Source organism: Taudactylus pleione, unplaced genomic scaffold (genome assembly GCF_031769625.1).
Source record: "Taudactylus pleione unplaced genomic scaffold, aTauple2 ptg000201l, whole genome shotgun sequence".
NCBI lineage: Eukaryota > Metazoa > Chordata > Amphibia > Anura > Myobatrachidae > Taudactylus > Taudactylus pleione.
In genome coordinates this window covers 30,413,685-30,434,915 of record NW_028284603.1, presented here as the reverse complement: position 1 = coordinate 30,434,915, position 21,231 = coordinate 30,413,685, and the positions used below count along the sequence as shown (strand labels likewise).

The 21,231-nt window shown below is 41.8% G+C and overlaps 1 protein-coding gene across 3 annotated transcripts in view; it reads left to right on the top strand.

The window, feature by feature from the left end:
* Positions 1–21,231, top strand: part of LPGAT1 (lysophosphatidylglycerol acyltransferase 1) — a 153,923-nt gene that overhangs the window by 115,602 nt on the left and 17,090 nt on the right. For all 3 annotated transcript variants that reach the window (XR_015878990.1, XM_088477550.1, XM_088477549.1), the window contains exons 5-7: positions 1,340–1,613; positions 16,298–16,424; positions 21,119–21,225. Coding sequence is in view for 2 of the 3 variants with exons in the window: in XM_088477550.1 (XP_088333676.1) it covers positions 1,340–1,613; positions 16,298–16,424; positions 21,119–21,225 (508 nt within the window). In the remaining variant the exon portion in view is untranslated. The remainder of the gene's footprint in view (positions 1–1,339; positions 1,614–16,297; positions 16,425–21,118; positions 21,226–21,231) is intronic.

Here is a 21,231-nt window from a genome sequence, read left to right as displayed (position 1 = left end):
ATTCTTTTCAGATGACTTTGTTTGGTAAGATAAGGCAGTGATAAACCATTACCAAATCAGGGGAACTCTGGGTGCAGCAATTGTGTTTCAAGGTCTAGAGAGAATAGTACAGTATGGTCAGGGTGCACTAAACTCTAAAGTTGGCTATATAAAAGGAACAGACAGTATTTTTAAAATTTGATGTGTGATTTTGCTCTTATTAAAATTAAACAGTAAGTTAAGAGATAAAGGGGGATATTTATCATAGCTTGTAGAGCGGTAAAGTGGAGACAGCTAAAGTACCAACCAATCAGCTTCTGACTGATTTTTCAAACACAGCCTGTAAAATGTCAGAAGTTGATTGGTTGGTACTTTCTCTCTCCAAGGTTTGATAGATCTCCCCCAGATTGTTTAATTTGTGCAGGTAATCTGTCCATGCTTTCTATCCATAGCCATCAGAGAGTAAAAACACACGCTAAGAACAATTCCCCCCACAAACTTAATCTAATTTAGGGGGAGATATATTAAACCACCTGAGGAGGAGCAGTGTAGAAATCAACAATCAATCAGCTTCTACCTATCATTTAACTAGTATGTTTTATAAAATTATAGCTAGAAGCTGATTGGTTGCTATGGGGAACATCTAGACTTGTCGTCTTTTGGAAGGTTTGGTACATCCCTTAATGTGTCGTAGGTATATGACAGATAAAAGTTCTCAGCACTTGAGCTCAGACTACGTTACCCTGCTTGTGTACATGCAACAATTGTTGTCTGTCCTTATCCTCTCAATTGTTGGCAGAATGAAATCTGTCCTCGAGGTCATTAAATAATGGGACAGACCATTAGTTAATTTAGAGCAGCATTATATTCCAGTGATAAAGTCCTCGGATATACAGTTTTGCACTCATACACCTAGCTTTAATACGTCATGTGGCTCAAGCGAGCCGCCAGGTCCATTGCAACTCTGCTTGCAACTGGCGCATCGAGGACTGCAGCAATAGTGTTTAAGGACACATCTGTAGATGGCACTTTTTTTTTTTTTCTAAAACGTTTTAAGACCTTCCATATGTGGAATACGGTCCACCATAAAAGCCATCTTGTAAATCACAAGGTTTGCAATAATATTAGCAAAGCTTTGGATGGGGAAAATTTGTTGAAATATTGATGTCTACAGTTTACAGTTTATTTTAAATTTTCAGTGGGAATTAGCTCAGTGTGTTTTGGATTTTCTTGTTATTATGTTTGGGTATTGTTTTACATTAGATTAACTTTTAATTGACTGGTGCATGTTCATGGCTTACAACACTTAAAAGTTGATGATAGCAAGTGCTCAAATTCTATTTTTTGTTTCGTACCACAGGGCAAAGCTTATCGTGACCAGCAGCTGATCCTTCTCAAGGACCACCTAGAAAAATACTACAGGAGTCGAGATCGAAAGTGGATCATTTTATTTCCAGAGGGTGGTTTCCTCAGGAAACGAAGGGAAACAAGCCAGTTATATGCCAAGAAAAATAACTTGCCGTTTCTTACGCATGTTACCCTTCCAAGACTGGGAGCTACAGAAGTCATCTTAAAGACGTTGCTGGCGCAGCAAGAGAATGGGACGCCGGCAGGAGGAGATGCAGCCTTAGTAGGTAAGCGTAGGGCACCAAGCGCGATGACCTTTATATTAAACTAGCTGTAATGGCTGGTGTGTCCTGGCTTTTATTTATTTTTTACTCTCGGTCTCCACTACCAGCTACTCTTACTCTCCATCTATCCCTCCCCCTCCCTACCCTTTTCTCTCTTCCCCACCCCAACATTTTTTCACCATTTCTGTCTCCTTTCTAGACTCTCTTTAACCCCTTCCTCACTCTTTCCTATGAAACACTGACTGGGTGAGGTCAGATCAGTCCAACTTTCATTACATTCCAACATGATGACATAATTTTTTTTATCAGCAGTCAGTTTTATTATATAGAGATACAATGTTGGGCTCGTATTTTACATTGATGGAAGATGTGCAGTAGTTGTGCTAAGGCTGGTGTTTGGCTTGCAGATGAATGCAAAATATTTCAAGGTTCAGCTGTTCTTCATTTAAGGGGATGTCCGCCAAAGGTCCACTCTAGCCGCTGAATATTGTCCTATTCATGTGAAGTAGGCCGGGAAGGAGCCCCCGCTGTTACCTATTCATTAACTCTTATAACTTCTGATGTCTGAAGGTGATTATGGCCTGTTAAAGGAGTTTTGTCAACCGATATTCTTTATTGGCATGAATGTGTCCACCTGCTACACTTACAACCACATTGTGAAAACCAAAACCGTATATAAAGGAAATGCAGGGCTTATTAACAACTTTTTTTTTAATGTTTTAAATATTCATTGCGCTAGGGTGCGACACAAAGCGGCTTTCTGTATACAATCAGAGAGCGCCACCGAGCGGTCTCGTATGCTAGCACAAAGGAAATAATGATATAAATACATTTACAAAAAAGTTTCTACAAGCTAAGGCCGGCTACAGGTGAGCATTTTATTTCCATGATAGTGCGTCCCACTCTGCATCGGCCCCATTGTTCTAGTTTGAGTGCCAAAAAGGGCAAACCATTAATAAAGAAGGCACCGAATCCTTCTTTTTGCTGTGATAGGGGTAGTGCCCCTGGTGGCAGAACAAATCTTGCATTTGAGGGTTGCGCTGTACGGCTGTTAGTCTTCACTGTGCAAGAATTGTGATAATTGTCAGAAAGCACATTGTAGGTAATCTTACATAGATGATTCTGCTACATAGTTCTTACTTAGAAACAGTGTTTTTGTTGGTTTTTTTTTTTTACTGAATTATAGCTAGAGAATAAACTACATTGTCATAAAAATGGTCTTTTGGTGTTCCTTCCCCCGGGCCATCACCTCTCCGCTTTGCAGCGCTCATAAATCTTTTTTTCTTCCCCTGTGGTGGTGATGTGTTTCTGGCAATCATCTGTAAAATGTGATCTTTGATTTGTGTTTTTTTTTTTGTACTTCTGTCATAGTTATGCGGAATTGTTTAAAACTCTCAACCCAGTTGCTGGGTGACAAATAGCTGCTTCCTGGGGAAACAACAAAGGCCCTGGATCCTGCCCTTTGTGTGATCATCTGTTGTGGCATTAACCACAAGTTTCATCTCTTAGATGTCATTTCAGATAATAAGATAATGACAGTCTTGGACAAATAAGTCCTCTATTGCTTTGGGTTTTGTATCTGGGTACTGTGCTGCTCGTGGCTTTGAGACTAGCAGGATTTTTGCACTTGTTGGGCTCTCTATGTAGTCGTTTTTCAGCTCTGTTGACTTTTCTGTGGAGATATAAGCAAGGAGTCCCGATTGGTTTACACAGGAGCAAAAATTATAAGGATATCAGACATCGAACTGTCTAACATGTTTCAATTTCTTTAGCAGTTTGAAGACTTTTTTGAGAGATTAGTTTGGTATTGGTTTTACTATTTGATGTGTGGGAATAGACTTTTATTTAAAAATGACATCCATGCTTCATTGCGACAAGCATGTCTGGGCTGACTAATAGGCCTCTGTTACGCTGAAGTGACAGATATCGTACTCGCATGCGCCATGCCCTGGCATAGGTTTTGTAGCCATGTACAGAATGCTAGGGCATGGTGCAGATGAGTTTGATTATTATGTAGGCGCTTTTGCATGGGGACCATGGCATAGTCTTTCTACAATATTTTTGATGCTGCATTAGCCAATATAACTTAGGTGGGACTAGCCCTTAAGAATATTCCCCTTCTGCACACATGTAACACAGAGCTGTGCAGTTTCGGCCAGGTGTCCATGCAATTGTCCACCTTTACGGAAAGTAACTGAATAGGCCCAAACTGTCCATTTCTGTATCTCTGTCTTTATACTATAGAGCAGGTCATAGATTTAGTTTCTCTGACACTAGCCGCCCTGATCCCCTAAAGAAATTTTCTTAAGTGCCTTCCCATGTGTAGTTCATTGTTGTATTGTCCTTAAAATATTAATTACTGTTTGGCAAGACTTAAGAAATTAAGCAAAAGTGTATAAGCATATGTAGAAGTGTAGACCATAAGTAGTATGTAGTTAGATACTTAGAAAAATAGAGGGATTGCAAAGAAACAGCAGAATAACAGTTGTGAAGAAACATGCTAATGTATCAAGGGAAAGTTTACGATCTTTGAGCGGATACGCTCGATTGCAGTCACATTACTTTGTACTAGCAGTGTTGAGTACATGTACATTAATGTTCTCTTTATATTGCTGGTCACTAGTCACACTAAGGATGTCAAAGCAGCCTTTTCATGTTGTTAGGGTGAGATGTATCAAACCTTCTACAGAGCACACATGAGAAGTTGCTTATAGTAACCAATCAGATTATAGTGCTCATTTTATTGAATGTACTAGATAAATGATAGCTAGAAGTGGATTGGTTTATATAGGTAAAGCTGGGTACACACTAGGTTGACAGGCCGACCTATCCGACAATTGGTAAGTGTATACCACACTTACCAATTCGTCTGCCCAATGTACCGGACTTGACAGCTCAAATGGACGGGCTTTTAAATCCCCGCCCAGTTGAGCTGTCAATCACCACCAAGTCCCGTGGCATGTGTACGGGCGATCAACGGCTCGACTGCACACACCCATAGATGGCCGATATATATCTTTCAGAAATATCTGCCATCTGCTGTGCTGCACAGCAGATCGGATATGTCTGTAAGCGACGTTGTTCAGACATATCCGCTGTAATGTACTATAGATATACAACCTGTTCAATGGGCGATATATATCCATCAGTGTGTACCCAGCTTAACTTTTTTTCCCTCTTGAGAAGGTTTGATAAATCTCTACCTATGTCTTGACATGCTGTTCAGGATAGGAATCTGTTGTGGTGATTTATATTATTTGTCTTTCATTGAGAATATAAACACAGCAGCTTTGTAATCACAAGAGCCCACCAGAAGCAGTTATTGGTACCAAGGAGCATTCCTGCATGAGAAGACAGGTTTACTTGTAAACCGGCCAGTGATACTTTAGAAAAATTAACTTGGGAACAACATTTGCCATTCGAGGGAGAAACGTGGTTAGTTCCGGATTATCATTTTACGGTTACGAAGTACCGTATATACTCGAGTATAAGCCGACCCGAATATAAGTCGAGGTACCTACTTTTACCCCAAAAAACAGGGAAAACTTATTGACTCGAGTATAAGCCTAGTGTGGGAAATGGCAGCAGCTGGTAGTGCCCCCAGTAGTAATCCCCCCCTGGTAGTGCCCCCTGTAGTAATCCTCCCTTTCAGTGCCTCCAGTAGTAATCCCCCCCCCTGGTAGTACCCCCAGTGGTAATCCCCCCTTTTAGTGCCCCCTGTAGTAATCCCCCCCTGGTAGTTCCCCCTGTAGTAATCCCCCACTGGTAGTGCCCCCTGTAGTAATCCTCCCCTGGTAGTTCCCCCAGTGGTAATCCCCCCTTTTAGTGCCCCCTGTAGTAATCCCCCCCTGTAGTAATCCCCCCTGGTAGTGCCCCCTGTAGTAATCCCCCCCTGGTAGTGCCCCCAGTGGTAATTACCCTGATATTGCCCCCTGATAATGCCCCCTGGTAGTGCCCCCTGTAGTTCCCCCCCCTAGTAGAGAGAGACGTGGTAAGAATAAAAAAAAAATAAACACTTACCTGAACTCCTGCTCCTGGTCCCGCCGCTGTCCGCTCCTCCAGCCGCTTTGCATGGGAGAGACATCGTCATGACGACGTGTCTCCCATCACCCACTGCGGGAGCCGGAAGATGGCTCCCGCAGTGGGAGCAGCAGCAGCCGCTGAGAGTCTGACAGACTCTCAGCGGCTGCTGATTACAGCAAACACACAGCTGCCGGCTCCGGCAGCTGTGTGTTTGGCAGTGTGTAGCGCTGACCGAACTCCGTCCGGTCAGCGCTACACTTCACTCGAGTATAAGCCGAGGGGGTACTTTTTCAGCACATTTTTTGTGCTGAAAGACTCTGCTTATACTCGAGTATATACGGTACATATATTTTTAAAGAATTGGCATAATTCGGGAATGAGAGTTCCTTTTCTTATTTTTATTTCCTAATAATTTTAGTATTGGTATCGGTTGTTAAATTATTATTGTCATTTATGTAGTGTCGACTCATGGAATTTTAATTTTATTTTTTAAGTCTGTGAATTATATTAATAAACACATTTGTTTTATAAAGGTATTAATAATTTTATTTGTAACAACTTCTTTACTCCCTGTATTTCCTCTGAGTGCTTTTGTTTTGTGGGTGTACAGTATTACCCCTATTGAAAGTGTGGATATTTATAGGTGAAAATTATATCTTCCCCCAATTTCTTCTATTTTAAACTGTTAATTGCTCTGTATGTTTGGTATAAAGCTGCCCATCCACTAGCAGGCCTCAAAACAGCTGCACGATTTCGACATTGTAATCGTGCAGTCATTTGCTCGTTCAGTGTGGGCACATCAATAATCTTCAAACATGCGATAACGTCAGGTTGTCCAGCATGCTTGCAAGATGATGTCTAAACGACCAGCGGGCACGCGCATCGCTGGTCGTTTCAGACATTTTTTTAAACAATCTGCAAACGATTTTCGAACTATTATCTAACGATATCGTTCAATCGTTCAATTAAATTGTCTAGTGGATGGGCACCTTAAGTATCAATAGATTCGATTGTGCAGTATGACCTTGACTTGGTAGAGTGGACACTTTGTCTGTATATTGGTTCAGCCCAATATATGGCTGCATACACAGAATGAACTAGTGCCATTACTGAGGCATGAGGTAATGTGCAGCTGATTGGTGCTTATTAATTATATTCAAATGTTAATCTTTTAAACGACGGGGAGTGTACTCTCCAGTATGTTCAGACGTGTCCGTTTCTCTGACACTACTTCCATACTGCACTAAAGGACGTTGAGGTTGTTTGCAGAATGTCCTCTAGATCACCGGAGCAGTCCTCGCAGCCTCGCAGCATGTCTTTATAAGATTATCATATGATCACACACAGCTGCTTAGGCTTGGCTAGGAATTTATATCCTTACACAGTGTTAATGCAGCAATTACTGCATGGCAACAGTGAGTGGACACTGCTTACCCATTTCCCAAACAAATATGGTTTTGAAGTTTTAGTTTATTTGGAAATGAATGGAGCATTCTGAGGTCCTGCCGTCTCCTTACCTGTGACCAACCTTTTGTTGTGTACTGTATACATTCAGCTACTAAGATATGGGACCATGATTATTTATTATAGTTTGTGCTTTATGCAAATACCTTTATCTTTCTATGGGGGTTAGCAGTGCAAAAAAAAAAAAAAATCGAGAACAATGACCAATCCATTTTACTCTCTTTATGTATTCTATCAATTGTTATGATGCTGTTTCTAAGCACCTCTACAGCTTCGCAGAGGGTTTGGGGAATTGGGATTAGTGATATCATTATCGAACTGGTGGTCTGGTTTTGTTTAGTACACAGCATGGCAGCCCACACTGTGGTGGTGGCAGTTGGTGCAATTTTGAATGTAACGGCATGCAAAAGTATTCAACCCTCTAAAAGTCAACTGATTTGACTGTGACAAATGAGACCGATTTGCTCCAGACAGTATTTTTATTACGACCAGTAAAAAGAGGTCAAGCCATTTTAAGTGTGAGGGGGATCAGTAGCCACGTAGTCCAAGATTACACCTGGACTTTCCTATGGTGAGTCTGGAGGTACCTCTATGTGCTGTATGTAGCCGCACTTACTAGTAAATGTTCAAGTTCTTCATTTATTATTTCTCTGCAGATTTGAAAAAAAAAAAAAAAAACCCTGAAAATTGCTGCTTCATCTTTCAGTTTGATGGGTGAGTTTGTACCAGGTTTGCAGTCTGCTTGGGAGTGATTTTTGCTTCTTCCTTGCAGATTTGCCCCAGGCTATTTGGCTGACGCTTGTGGACTGCAATTTTCGAATAGTGCCAGAGATTCTCGTTTGGATTGAAATCTGGACTTCACCATTTTATTACATCCACCTTTATGTTGGTTAGTCACACCAGTGTAATGCTGGGTACACACTAGGACAATGTGTGCCCAATATGTCGTTTCTGGATGAACCGGAACGATATATCTGCCGGATCGTCCAGTGTGTACGGACTGTCTGCATGCTCTTGTGGTGACATACGATATCTTCCGGTTGGTGCTGCACGGCCTACCGGACGATATATCATGCGGCGCTGTTGCAGGTAATGAAGGACAGAACTAGGGACCATACCGTCCTTTACAATGCTCAATGTATACCCGCGGTACGATATGTCTGCCTGTGTTGCCGACATATCATCCGGGTACACTTTTGGCTATGTGTGTACCCAGCTTCACTTTGGCTTTTTGTCTTTTAACTTAATGGTTCACAATAAAAATACTGTTGAACAATCTGTGTGTGTCATTTGTAATTGAGACAAATCTGTTGAAACTTAAGTGGGCTTAATACTTTTGCAAGCCACTGATACATGTAGGGGTATGTAGTCATTAGGTTGACCCTTACTTACGATGTTGACACCGCAATGTCCAGTCTTATGATGTCGAGATTTTGAGAATATCTAAAAGTTACCTGTAGACATTGTAACAATGTCGACATTGGTGTTCTGCGGAAGGGAGGGATATGCTGAGTATACGCTTGGCGATATATCGTTCGATGAATGGTATATTGTGAGTGCAACGGTGGACGTATACACCCAATAGCTCTGTGAATGGTGTAGTTCAGACATATCCGGTCGGCCCTGCAGGACAGCTGAAGCGGATATATCTGAAAGATCGGGTAAAGCGGATATATCTGAAAGATCGGGTAAAGCGGATATATCTGAAAGATATATCGGGGCATCTGCAATATGGGCGACCTGCTTAACGGCCACACACAGGCTGCAGGAACCACCGACACGGACATCACATCTAGGCGGGCAAATTAACATGTCCACCCAATTGTGATGTCAGGCCAGATATATCGAGCTGCCGATTGGTGGTAAGAGTGTATAGCTTACCAATCGGCCGTTCGGATGGTAGATCGGTCTTTTGACCGATCCATCGTCTAAATGTACACCCGGTGTTAGGGTTAGGTTGGGGGGAAGGGGGAGGGTTAGGGGTAGGACTTACCAGAACACTAGAGCATCACAGGTCTGACCCTGAAGTGACTGTTAAATGACCTGCACTGGAGCCGAGGCAGCCATCAGGAGCATGCAAGTCACCGGTGGGCCACCACAGACTATATGTCAGCATGATGAATGTTAACCTATCACTCCACACTCCATTCAGGGTTCTATGGAAGCCATACTCCTGACTGGGAAGTGGCAGAATGCTGCGAATAGGATGTGAGTAAAGATGCAAAACATAGACAGTGAGAGAAGCAGCGATCCTATGACTGTAAACAAGAGCATACTTGTAATCAATTTAAAAAAAATCAATAAATTGCATTAATGAATGTTTTAAATTTAGTGAGCTGTATCCAGACAGTATATTAAAAAGATTTACAGTAATTGCTCAGTATAGAATGTATCCAGCCAGTTACACCAGGAATTTATGGTCGTTGCTTTGCTGTCAGATTACCTACAGTGTTACCCAAGGTAGCCTACTCGCATTTAAAAAGAAATTAGTATTAATAACTACAAGTTACACCTAAGGAGCATATTTAGTTTTTGTCTATTGCCGATTGTTGAAACTTTTGTTGTTTATATGATTAATGTAATAGGGTTTCTGGCAAATAGAGTATGATAGTACTGCTGGTTAGCTAGCTGACTTTCCTCTACCTTTATGTTGGTCATTGTTGTAGCTCTAGCAGTAACTATAGCTATGGTTACATGTGCGAGACCTAGAGGGTCTACTGATTGCAAAGATAGCAACTAGCCTAGATAAAGTGGTTGACCTACTAGTGTACTACCATTGCAGTCTCACCCCAGTATTACAATAGTCTAGAGCAGTAGTAGTTAATTTGACATTTTCTGCAAAAGCTAAAGACTATTGTGAATGCATTGAAAACCGGTCTCCTCCTCCCCTGATTTATTCTCATGAGATTTATTGCGTAAAAATTCAATTAGTCACTTTGTTTTCCTATGCAGTTAATTACATGAGAATTAATTGCACAACTGAAAACTATAAAAATGAATTCCACAATGAGAGTGGCAAGATTAATGGAGCATACACACTGTCAGATTTGTCAGATGAACGATTGAACGATTTTTGACTGCATTAATATGAATGGAATCGTCCAAGTCTGACTGCAAACACATCAGATGTCAGATATCGTTATCTGACAAACGGGAACGCTCATCGTCCATCGTTCAGGTATGTCAGATATGTCAGATTTTCCTTCAGATATGAATGACTGAACGATTTTTAAATCGTTATCGTTCAGATCTGAAGGAAAAATCTGACCGTGTGTATGCACCATTAGACACAGAGGATCACCTGCAGATGAAAGGTAGGAGAGACAAGTTTTGTCCTTGGAATTTAGCACCATCCAGTGGTGACAAAAGTATGTGGAGCTCTGCAGCTGGTCAGATGAGTCCTGCAGTCGCTCATGCAGAAATTAGGCACTCACATTAATTATTTAGGGCCCTGGGAATTGCCTGACTCCTGGGAATATTTCAGCCTGATGTATTAAAACAACTATTATGTTTACAGTTTTAAAATGATAGGGGGATGTTTCTGACCCCTTTCACATAATAGGAATTCTAGTGAAGTGGGATAGTTATATACAGTGAACTGTATAGTTATGGTGACCGCGGAGGCTGAGGTCTGGTGACTGCCGGCTTGCGAGGAGGCTGAGGTTTGGCTAGCGCGGAGGCTGCGGTCTGGTGACTGCCGGCTAGCGCGGAGGCTGCGGTCTGGTGACTGCCGGCTAGCGCGGAGGCTGCGGTCTGGTGACTGCCGGCTAGCGCGGAGGCTGCGGTCTGGTGACTGCCGGCTAGCGCGGAGTCTGCGGTCTGGTGACTGCCGGCTAGCGCGGAGTCTGCGGTCTGGTGACTGCCGGCTAGCGCGGAGGCTGCGGTCTGGTGACTGCCGGCTAGCGCGGAGGCTGCGGTCTGGTGACTGCCGGCTAGCGCGGAGGCTGTGGTTTGGTGACCAAAAGTGTGATTGCGGACAGATTTCAGCGACTATAGTACAATGCCCATATTCTTAAGACAACAAAATAAGGATTCCACAATACAACTACTGGCTGGGTTAAATCTACTTATCTGGGCTGTAGCCTACTTACTGTATCTATAGTGCAGGGGGCCTGGTATTACCTCCCCTTCTCACTTCTGGTTGGCTGTGCATGGTCCATCTATATTGTCAGTATACACTATCAGGCTAAGTAGCCAATGCAGAACCTGAAGCAGAGCACATGCAAGTAATGGGATAATAAATGCTGTGTCTGTTTCATCTAAAACCAGTTTCCCCCCAGATATCCCCCTGCACTTCCCCTTTATCACACATTTCCCACCACCACCCAAGACAAATATAACTGTGTATATTCATATTTACGAACTCCTGTACTATTCATAATGTACCTCTATATCAGTTACCATGTTTTTTGTTCTTAATACTTATAACGTTTGGATGGGTGAACTTTTGAAGTTTGTGCTGTAGACCAGTAACCACTGGCATGTTACACCGTGGCATAAGCTCCATACACACGTAGTGATCAGACAAAGACAAAGATCAGATAAAGCCATCGTTGTCTGATCATCCTGCATGTTCTGGATGTTTGATATCGAAGATCCAGCACATGCACCAATCCCCAAACAACTATAACGTCCCCATAGTAACCAGGCTAACCTGGTCGATATCGACCATCTATGCACGAACATTAACCGTCGTTTGGGGGTTGGAAGGGCCCAAAAACAGGACGATGTGAACGATAATCATACCATAATAGCGATCACAAAGTTACCTTTATAGGTCCTTACTAGTTTCCTTCTGAAACATGTTTGCAGAGCATAAAGCGGTGGCAGACAGTAAAGATTATCTTGGGAAATCCTGGAGTTCTTTCACTAGCACAAATCAAACATTTTGGCTGTGTACACACAGGCTCTCCTGCCGAGTCGGTTCTCATAGTACTAGAGATGTGATATAAAGCCAATGTAGCCTGGTGCTGAGTAGACCTGAAAGAGGATTAAATGTTGCTCTAACTGAAATGTTTGGGTTCCCATTGTCTGTTCATTTACTGAAGAGTGAAACCACATCCAGCTGTCCCTCTTCAATTAAATATTAATGATCAGGGAAGAACGTTTTAGATTTAGGTTACTTGTTCAATACTTAAGTAGCTCAAAATGAGCTTTGAAGAAATTTCAGAAAAAACATTCAGGATTCCCCCCGTGCCCAGATGCTTACCTCACTTTGGGAACGTACACTGCAGAAGTATTTGGGAAGTGAATGAGAACCAATAAAGTGTTGCATTGTAATAATTATGTTAGGTCAATCATATTCACAGATAGACTATGCAGATCTCCACGATTTATTGGATGCGCACCAGTGCACCTGCAAGATATTGTCCAATCTAGTGTGTTGGGGTTTTCTTTTTTTTCTTTTTGTGTTGCTCTGTGTATTTGGTATCCCAGAACTTTTAGATTTTTTTTTTGTTTTTTTGTTTTGTGTTTTTTTTACCACTTTTATGTTTCTAGAAAATGCTCAGTAAAATGCTCCTGAATTGGTGATTCTATTTTAGTGTGTTTACTTTGCCATACTAAACTGTTTGCTGTAACATAAAAAATGAAATATTCTGAATTCCAATAGTTTAGCACCCCCTTGTGGCCCATTTTCTGTGGCAGTAAAAAGTCTACAGACCCTTTTTTGAAAGGGCAGGTTCTTATGATGTAAAACTTGAAATCAAGGTAAAGGATAACTATCCAGGGCACACATTCAAGTCAAGGAATGGATTCAGAAAAGGAAGATCAAAGTATTTCAGTGGACTAGTCACAGACTGGCCTAAAGAGGACTGTACTCAGGAGATGGGGTTATCAGCAGGGAAAGGTGGGACAGAATCGCAGAGTTTGTCATAATGAATTAAAAGGTGTTTCCACAAATGATTAGGTTATAAAAGGGTTGGGTATGCCAGCGCTCTGGATACCGGCTGTCAGAAATCTGCCGCCGCCATCCAGACAGGGTTAGGTATTTACCCTAACTCTACCCCCCCTTCCCCAAGCAGCCTAAACATATATCTTCTCCTCCCCCCCGCACAACCTTGCCCTCGCCCTTGTGCCTAAAACTCCCTCTAACCCCAATGCTTACCATCGGCATGTCAGCGGTCGGATTGGTGGCGCCGGGATTCCAGCGCCGGTGTCTCGGTGATACTAACTGCATCCCTAATAACAGATAAGCGTGTGCATACTTCTGCAGCCAGAGTATTGTGGGCATTTTACTTTTGCATCTTTACAACACAAAGACCTGCAATTTTAATAAGGGTTTGTAGACCTTATAGTAAATACTGTATCATGTAACATGTATTGTTCACGTTATCAAGTGTTCACCCTTATTATGCTTGGGGTGTGGGGGGGGGGGGGGGGCTGGGAGTGACCTAGATATTTCTTGAATGTTGGGGTTTAATAGAGTGTAAATCTGTATGATCATTTCATAAGGTCTGTCCCTTGACCTGAATACATGTGCAGAGGGTGCTGTGCCCCAACGGTTCCCACTGCTAGGTAGATGGGACAGACTAAGGAGAAGAACTTGGTAAATATGAAAGTTTGGTGGCTAGGGGGCATATGTATCCAAGCTTGATGTGAGATAAAATTGTGGAAATATATATCGCCAATCAATCAGTTCCAAACTATCATTGGTTGGTGATCTATATCTCACAATTTTAGAATACATCAAGCTTTGATACATATGCCCCTAGGACAGGACAAGCACCAGTCAGATTGAGGGCAGACAGAGTGGGCAGTCTCGGGTGACCCGCCATATGCTGGGTACCTTTATTTAGTATAGGAATATTTTCATTAACTCTAGAAATTCCATTACTTCCAGTGCAGTTCTAAAGTCCAATTCCAACAAGGCACTATCTGCATGTAGATTGTATATCCTGCCTGTCTGCATGGGTTTCTTCCTAGAGTCCAAAAACAGGATTTAAAGGTCTAGAGTGTGTATCTGTATTTATTTATTTATTTTTATTAACAGTTTCTTATATAGCGCAGCAAATTCCATTGTATTTCTGTATTTGGCTCATGGTAGGTAAGTTAGGTTGTAAGCCCAACTGTTGGAGATACTGATGTTAATTAACAGTCACAGATTCTACAGCGCTACATGATATGTTGATGCTATGTAAATAAAGGATGGTGATAATCCCAACAGGCAAACCTGAGACCTAGAAGTCCAATAATAAAACCCCAGGCTCCTGAATGCTTCTCACTAAGCTCCCATAGTGGTGGTCTCATAGAGTCCTGTACTTCTATCGGGACAACATTGGCTTGTTGCTAATAAGCAGTTAGGCCTACACTGCACCATGTGATGGCGGGCGGGAGTAATAACTGTTCTGGCCATGAGGTAATTGGACAAACTTGTGATTTATTTTAAGGCATCATCTTTGATTTTATGCAGATTGCATCATGTTTCAATGAGTCAGCAGAAATAAACTAAAGGATTTCTCCCTTTTACGTGTATGGTACAATCTGAAGGAGCAAACCCAATCCTGTTGATATAAATCAGAGTAAGCATTTACAGTGGAACTTTACAGATTTGTCTCTTTCATTTTCTTTCGTTTGAACCTTAGCCTAGCTTGTATGTGTTTTTGGATGATATTTGTAATATATATATGTGGTCCCAATTGTCAAACCCTCAACAAAATAGATCAACACTTTCATTATAAATTAAAAATAAAATATGTTTGTTTTTCTGAGAATAATTTGTCCACATAGAAAACCTGAAATCTTTGTGGCATGGATTCGACAAGGTGCTAGAAATATTCCTTAACGATTCTGGTCCATGTTGGCAAGATTGCATTAAGCAGTTGTTGCAGATTTGCCAGCTGCACATTCATGCTGTGATTCTCCTGTTCTACCACATCTCAAAAGTGCTGTATTGGATTGAGATCTGATGACTGTGGAGGCCATTGGGATGTAGTGGACTCATTGGGGGTGAATATTTTTAAGGAGCTCTAATTAATGGGCAGCCAATGTTACGATTCAATTGTTTTTGGTCGGCCATTAATTATCGTGCTTGACGCACCTAATCAGACCGGGTTTAGCCGCATAAACAAGTCGAAAGACCTGGGCAGGACTTATCACACATTTCTGCTGGCCTCCTCAGCAGAAATGCCGGCGCCGGCAGTTGTTCGCGCCTGAAAGGAGCAATTCAATTGAGTTGTTCCGTCGGGGTCCTGGCAATGACAGCCGCCAGTGCTAATGCATTATGTTCATGGTACAAGCTTGAGACATTGAGGATGCTCAATTGATATGAAGAGGACTGGTGTGCACCAAGAAAACATTCCCCGCACCATTACACCACCAGACTGAGTCATGGACACAAGGCAGGATGGATCCATATTTGTATGCCAAATTCATGTATGTTTCACAGTCAGACCTAGTACTGTTTTTCTAATCTTTAATCGTCCAGCTTTGGTGATCTACTGCCTGCTGCAGCCTCAGTCCTGATCTTGGCTGACAGGAGTGGAACACGTTGCTGTTGACAACCATCCACTTCAAGGTTTGTAGTGCTGGCATTCAGAGATGCTTATCTGCATACCATTGTTGGAATGCAATGTTGTTTGAGTTACCGTGGCCTTCCTGTCAGCTTGCACCAGTCTGGCTATTCCTCTCTGATCTCTCTTGTGAACTAGGTGGTTACTCCCACAAAACGTCTGCTCACTGGATGTTTGCTCTACACACTATTCTCTGTAAACTCTAGAGACTACGTTGTGCTTGACAATCCCAGGAAATCCGCATTTTCTGAGAAACCCAAACCAGCTCATCAGCCACTCCATGGTCAAAATCAATGAAATCACATTTTTTCCCCATTTATGTGTTTGGTCTGAACAACAACTGTACCTCTTTGTCATGTCTGCATGCTTTTATTCATTGAGTTACTGCCACATGATTGACTGTAGATATTTGCATTAACAAGCCGGTGTGCTTAATAAAGTGGCCGCTGTGTGTGTATCTGGTGCTATAAAGACTGTTATAATATAGATTTCAAAACTGTAAGATGGATGTAGCCTTATTAGCACTGGATATAAGAGCATGTGATGAGATACTTCTTAGAGCTGCTAGTTGATTATTTAAACATATGAAATAAAATGCATAAATGACTTTACTAATTTACTTTACAAAATCAATCCTTTGTTTAATGTGTTTTTTCTTTGGTTTGAACTACCTTTTTGCTTTGTTTTAAGGTCGGAAACCTAAAGGCTTACAATGGATAATAGACACCACCATTGGATACCCCAATGCAGATCCTATGGACATTCAAACCTGGATTCTGGGCTATCGGCAACCTACTGTCACACATGTGTACTACAGGTGAGCGTACTTCCTGTTTTGTGCTTAGTCAGCAGACATTGTTTGAATTGTGAAGCTGAAAGCTAAACACACAAATCTAAAACTAAATTGTTCAAAAGTTAAACTGCAGAAAAGGTGGTGGTGCCTATTGCAACCAATAAGACATTTGCCTTCCTTATGTAAGGTGTAATAGACAAAATAATAGCTTAAATTTGATTTGTTAACCTTTCAATGGTAGCACAGTGAGCCTGTGTACCTCTGTCTTGGGATGCTGTCTTTTTTATATAGTGGAGTGATATGATGGTAGTGCAGTGGGTCCGGGTGCTTCTGCCATTAGGCAGCTGTCTCTATAGAGTGGAGTGATATAGGATGCATACACATTGAGCTCTGTAGGCGATATGTCGTTATGAAATTGCAAATCGTCCCGACATTGCTCCTGTACCTAGCTTTAGTTTGAGACCCTCTGCATTAAACTATTATTTATAGACCCAAATCAGAGCAGCAACAAATGTATGTTGGAAAATCGTGCTACTGATAAACTGCATCAGGCTGCTGACTTCCTACACCAAACCACCAATATCTATTATGTTTGGACTAGAGATACTGTATGCCAGAGAAGGAGGTAGGGATAAGACTTGTCTTGCGGCCTACTTGCAAATTAGGCCTCCTGCCATTAGGGTCAGATATAAACATAGGGGATGATTCGGCACAAAATAGAATTGCAAAGCAGCACGCAAGTAGCTTTGCAGTTCCGTCCTTGGAGGAGGAGGTATCTGATGCCGCCTGGTGCATTTTGCATCTGCAGGCGAGGTCGCAGGTTGGGATAACCATCGAGACCATCGGTCACGATGGTGGACAGCGCCGGCCAGCTGAGTAAGCCTTAGCTTACGGAGGCTGGCCGGCCTGTGAGGCCATTCCTGGAAAACTGGGCCGACATGTCCCCATTTCTGGGAATGCCGGCCGTTCACGCACCGCCCCTTAAATGTCTCTGCCTGTCAATCAGGCAGAGGCATAGCAGGAACTGCGTGCAATCACGCAGGTCCTATGCTGCACATGAGCAGAACGAGTCCTGCCCCGATAATGACTAATCTGCGTTCAGCGTTGCACGCTGAATTATGCTTATGCTTGGTATACACGGGACAATCTGCACAACCAATTATATCGCTGAACGATTTCCCTGTAGTGCAGGACAAACGATATTGGATGTACACACTGAAAGATATCTATGATGGATATCTTTCAGTGAAGTCATCCTACCACATGCAAATCGCGCTGAAATCGTCCTGCATGTACGGACGACCAAAGATATAGTTATCGTCCAGCGGGAGGGAGCGCGCATCGTTGGTCGTCTATTGCATACACACGGAACAATATGAACGATATATCATTGAACGATATCGTTATCGTTCAAAGATATCGTCTCGTGTGTATGCATATTTAGCCCAATAGAACCTTAACTTATTACCTCGTAACTCCTCTAGGGGGAGCTGTGACTGCAACTATTGCTGCTTGGAAATGGGTTAGAAAATATCAATACAACAGCTGCTTTTTTTTTTTTTTAACAGTTGTCCAGAAGAATAGTAAAAGCATTTTGTGAAAGATGCTTTGTTCTATGGCTTATTTCTCTCCCAAGTGCACCTGTCTTTACACAGTGTCTGCCATTGAGTATAGTGCTCTACAAGACAGGGGCCCGCTATTTAAATATAAATTACTGCCTTCAATTTCTCTGCCATTGTTTTTTCCATTAAGCTATGACCTCCTATAGTAGGCAATGCCGCTATTTTTGTCTACTACAACGTCCATTCATCTCAGATTAGTAAATAAAATATTATATATATGTGGTATGTACAGTGCCTTGCAAAAGTATTCACCGCCCTTTGCACTTTTCATGTTTTGTGCCCTCACAACCTGGAATTAAAATTGATTGTTTGATAGTGTGCATCACTTCATTCACAGAACATGCCTACAACTGTGAAGTTGTGTTTTTTTATATTGTGAATCAAAACAACATTTAGGACAACCTTACAGAAAACTTCAGCGTGCATAACTATTCACCCCCCCCTAAAGTCAGTACTTTGTCGAGCCACCTTTTGCGGCAGTTACAGCTGCACGTCGCTTTGGATAAGTCTCTATGAGCTTGCCACATCTTGCCCCGGGGATTTTTGGCCATTCTTCAAGGCAAAACTGATCCAGCTCCTTCATGTTGGATGGTTTTCACTTGTGAACAGCAATCTTCAAGTCTGACCACAGATTTTCAATTGGATTGAGATCTGGGCTTTGACTAGGCCATTCCAACACATTTGAATGTTTCCCTTTAAACTAGAGATGAGCGGGTTCGGTTTTACTTGGTTTACTCTGTTCTTTACGCCAAAATTATCGCAAGTTCGGATTTGTTTGGATTTATTGTATTGGCTATCCAAAACACGTGATAGCCGATAGTCAATAAAATGCCGTTTTTGAGATCCGAGTAAAACCGAACCCGCACATCTCTACTTTAAACCACTCGAGTGTTGCTTTAGCAGTATGCTTCGGGTCATTGTCCTGCTGGAAGGTGGTCACATGCACAGATACACCAGTCTCTGCTGTGGAACTTTGCAGCTCCTTCAGGGTTACCTTTTGGTGTCTGCTGCCTCTCTGATTAATTTCCTCATTGCCCGGTCTGTGAATTTTGGTGGGTGGCCCTCTCTTGGCAGGTTTGTTGTGGTACCATGTTCTTTCCATTTGATGATGATGGATTTGATGGTGCTCCGGGGGATCATCAAAGATTTGGATATTTTTTTTTAGAACCCAACCCAGAATTGTACTTCTCAACAACTTTTGTCCCTGACTTGTTTGGAGAGCTCCTTGGTCTTCATGGTGTGATGCCTCTTGCTTAGTGGTGTTGCAGCCTCTGGGGTCTTTCAGAAAAGGTGTGTTTATACTGACAGATCATGTGACACTTAGATTTCTCACAGGTGGACTTCATTTCACTAATTGTGACTTCTGAAGGTAATTGGTTGCACCAGAACTTTTGAGGGGCTTCATAGCAAAGGGGGTGATTACATATGCACATGCAAATTTTCAGAATTTTATTTATAAAGAGTCATATATAATTTTATTTTTATTTTTTTCTCATTTCACTTCACCAAATTAGACTATTTTGTGCAGATCCATCATGTAAAATTCAGATTAAAAAAATAAATAACAGGTTGTAATGTAACTAAAAAGCCAAGGGGGGGAATACTTTTGCAAGTCACTATGTATGTGTGTATACATTTTTACGTATACAGTGTTGAAAGAAAATGTTTTTATTATCATGTTTTTTAATCTTTTGAGCTGCACAAGAGGCCAAATGCGTGTAATTCATGTATTAAAGTGCGTTACTAATAATTATGTATTACGCTTGAAAAGGTCGATTCTGTCATGGAGTTGTTGGTGTGTGTGTGTTGTTTTGTTTTTTTAAACCTATAAAGTATCCATTTTTTGTGCCGTAAGTGTTCCTGAGAGACTGGGAAAATATAAAGTTTGGTAACAGAGATGGCTTTATGTGCAGAGATCAAATGGGCTTATATTTGTCATTTGACCGAACTTGCGTAGATTATTACCGGTTGAGTCTCCCATATCCAAAATGCTTGTGACCAGGGGTATTTTGGATATCGGAATATTCCGTATTTTGGAATATTTGCATACCATAATGAAATATCTTGGGAATGGGACCCATATCTAAACACAGAATGAATTTGTTTTATATGCACCTTATACACACACAGCCTGAAGGTAGTTTTATACAATTTTTTCAATAATAAGTTTGTGGCTCAAACACAGTTTGTGTACATACATGAAATTAATTTTTCATATACACCTTATACACAGAGCCTGAATGTAATTTTATACAATATGTTTAATAATATTTTGTGGCTTAGTTTGTGTACATTGAACCATCAAAAAGCAAAGGTTTCACTTTCTCAGTCATGCTAAAAAAAAAAACATTCCGTTTTTCGTAATATTTGGATATGGGAGACTCAACCTGTATTCTTATCCTTTATTTATATGGCTCCACACGGGTTCCGCAGCGCCTCACAAAGTACATAAACAAATGAGCAAACAAGAAGACAACGACTTAAGGTGCCCATACACTGGACGACTCACAAACGATGCAATGTTGTTGATGAATTCCCTTGAACCATCCGGGAGCTCCCCTGGCAGTCCTGGACAAATGGTCAGATTGCACAGTTTATGCAAGATATCAACGACCTTAATCTCGTTAACGAGATTGCCAGATCTTACGTGCTGTAGGGAAGATCTGGGGATCAGACATACGAATCGTTATCGTTCCTGGAAGCTGCACGATTTGCAAGTTTTTAAACAATGTATCTTTCCGATGCGTCGTCTTCGTGTAAATCGTGCCTGCAATCGTCCAGTGTGTGGGCACCTTTACAGTACAAAACAATGCAGGATAAGGACATAGTTTATAAACATTTCTGCAATAGCGATCATACCACTCAAAAGCAGCAGGGTGTCAGCAACCAAGTGTTAGGTGCCCTTGTGGGAAGTTTGGAGTAGATGAAGGAGAAGAGGGCCCTGCTCGTGAGATCTCACATTCTAAAGGGGAGGGGCAGACGGGTTCACACAGAAGGGGTAGACGGTGAGGAAGAAGCATGGAGCTCATATTGATAAATTCGCTCTTCACTTTGCCCAGAGAAATTATATAATACTTTATTTTCCCTTTCAACAAGAATTTATCCCATCAAAGATGTTCCCATGGAAACAGAAGCATTAACGGATTGGTTATATCAGCGCTTTGTGGAAAAAGAGGAGCTATTGTCACACTTCTATGAAACAGGTACAA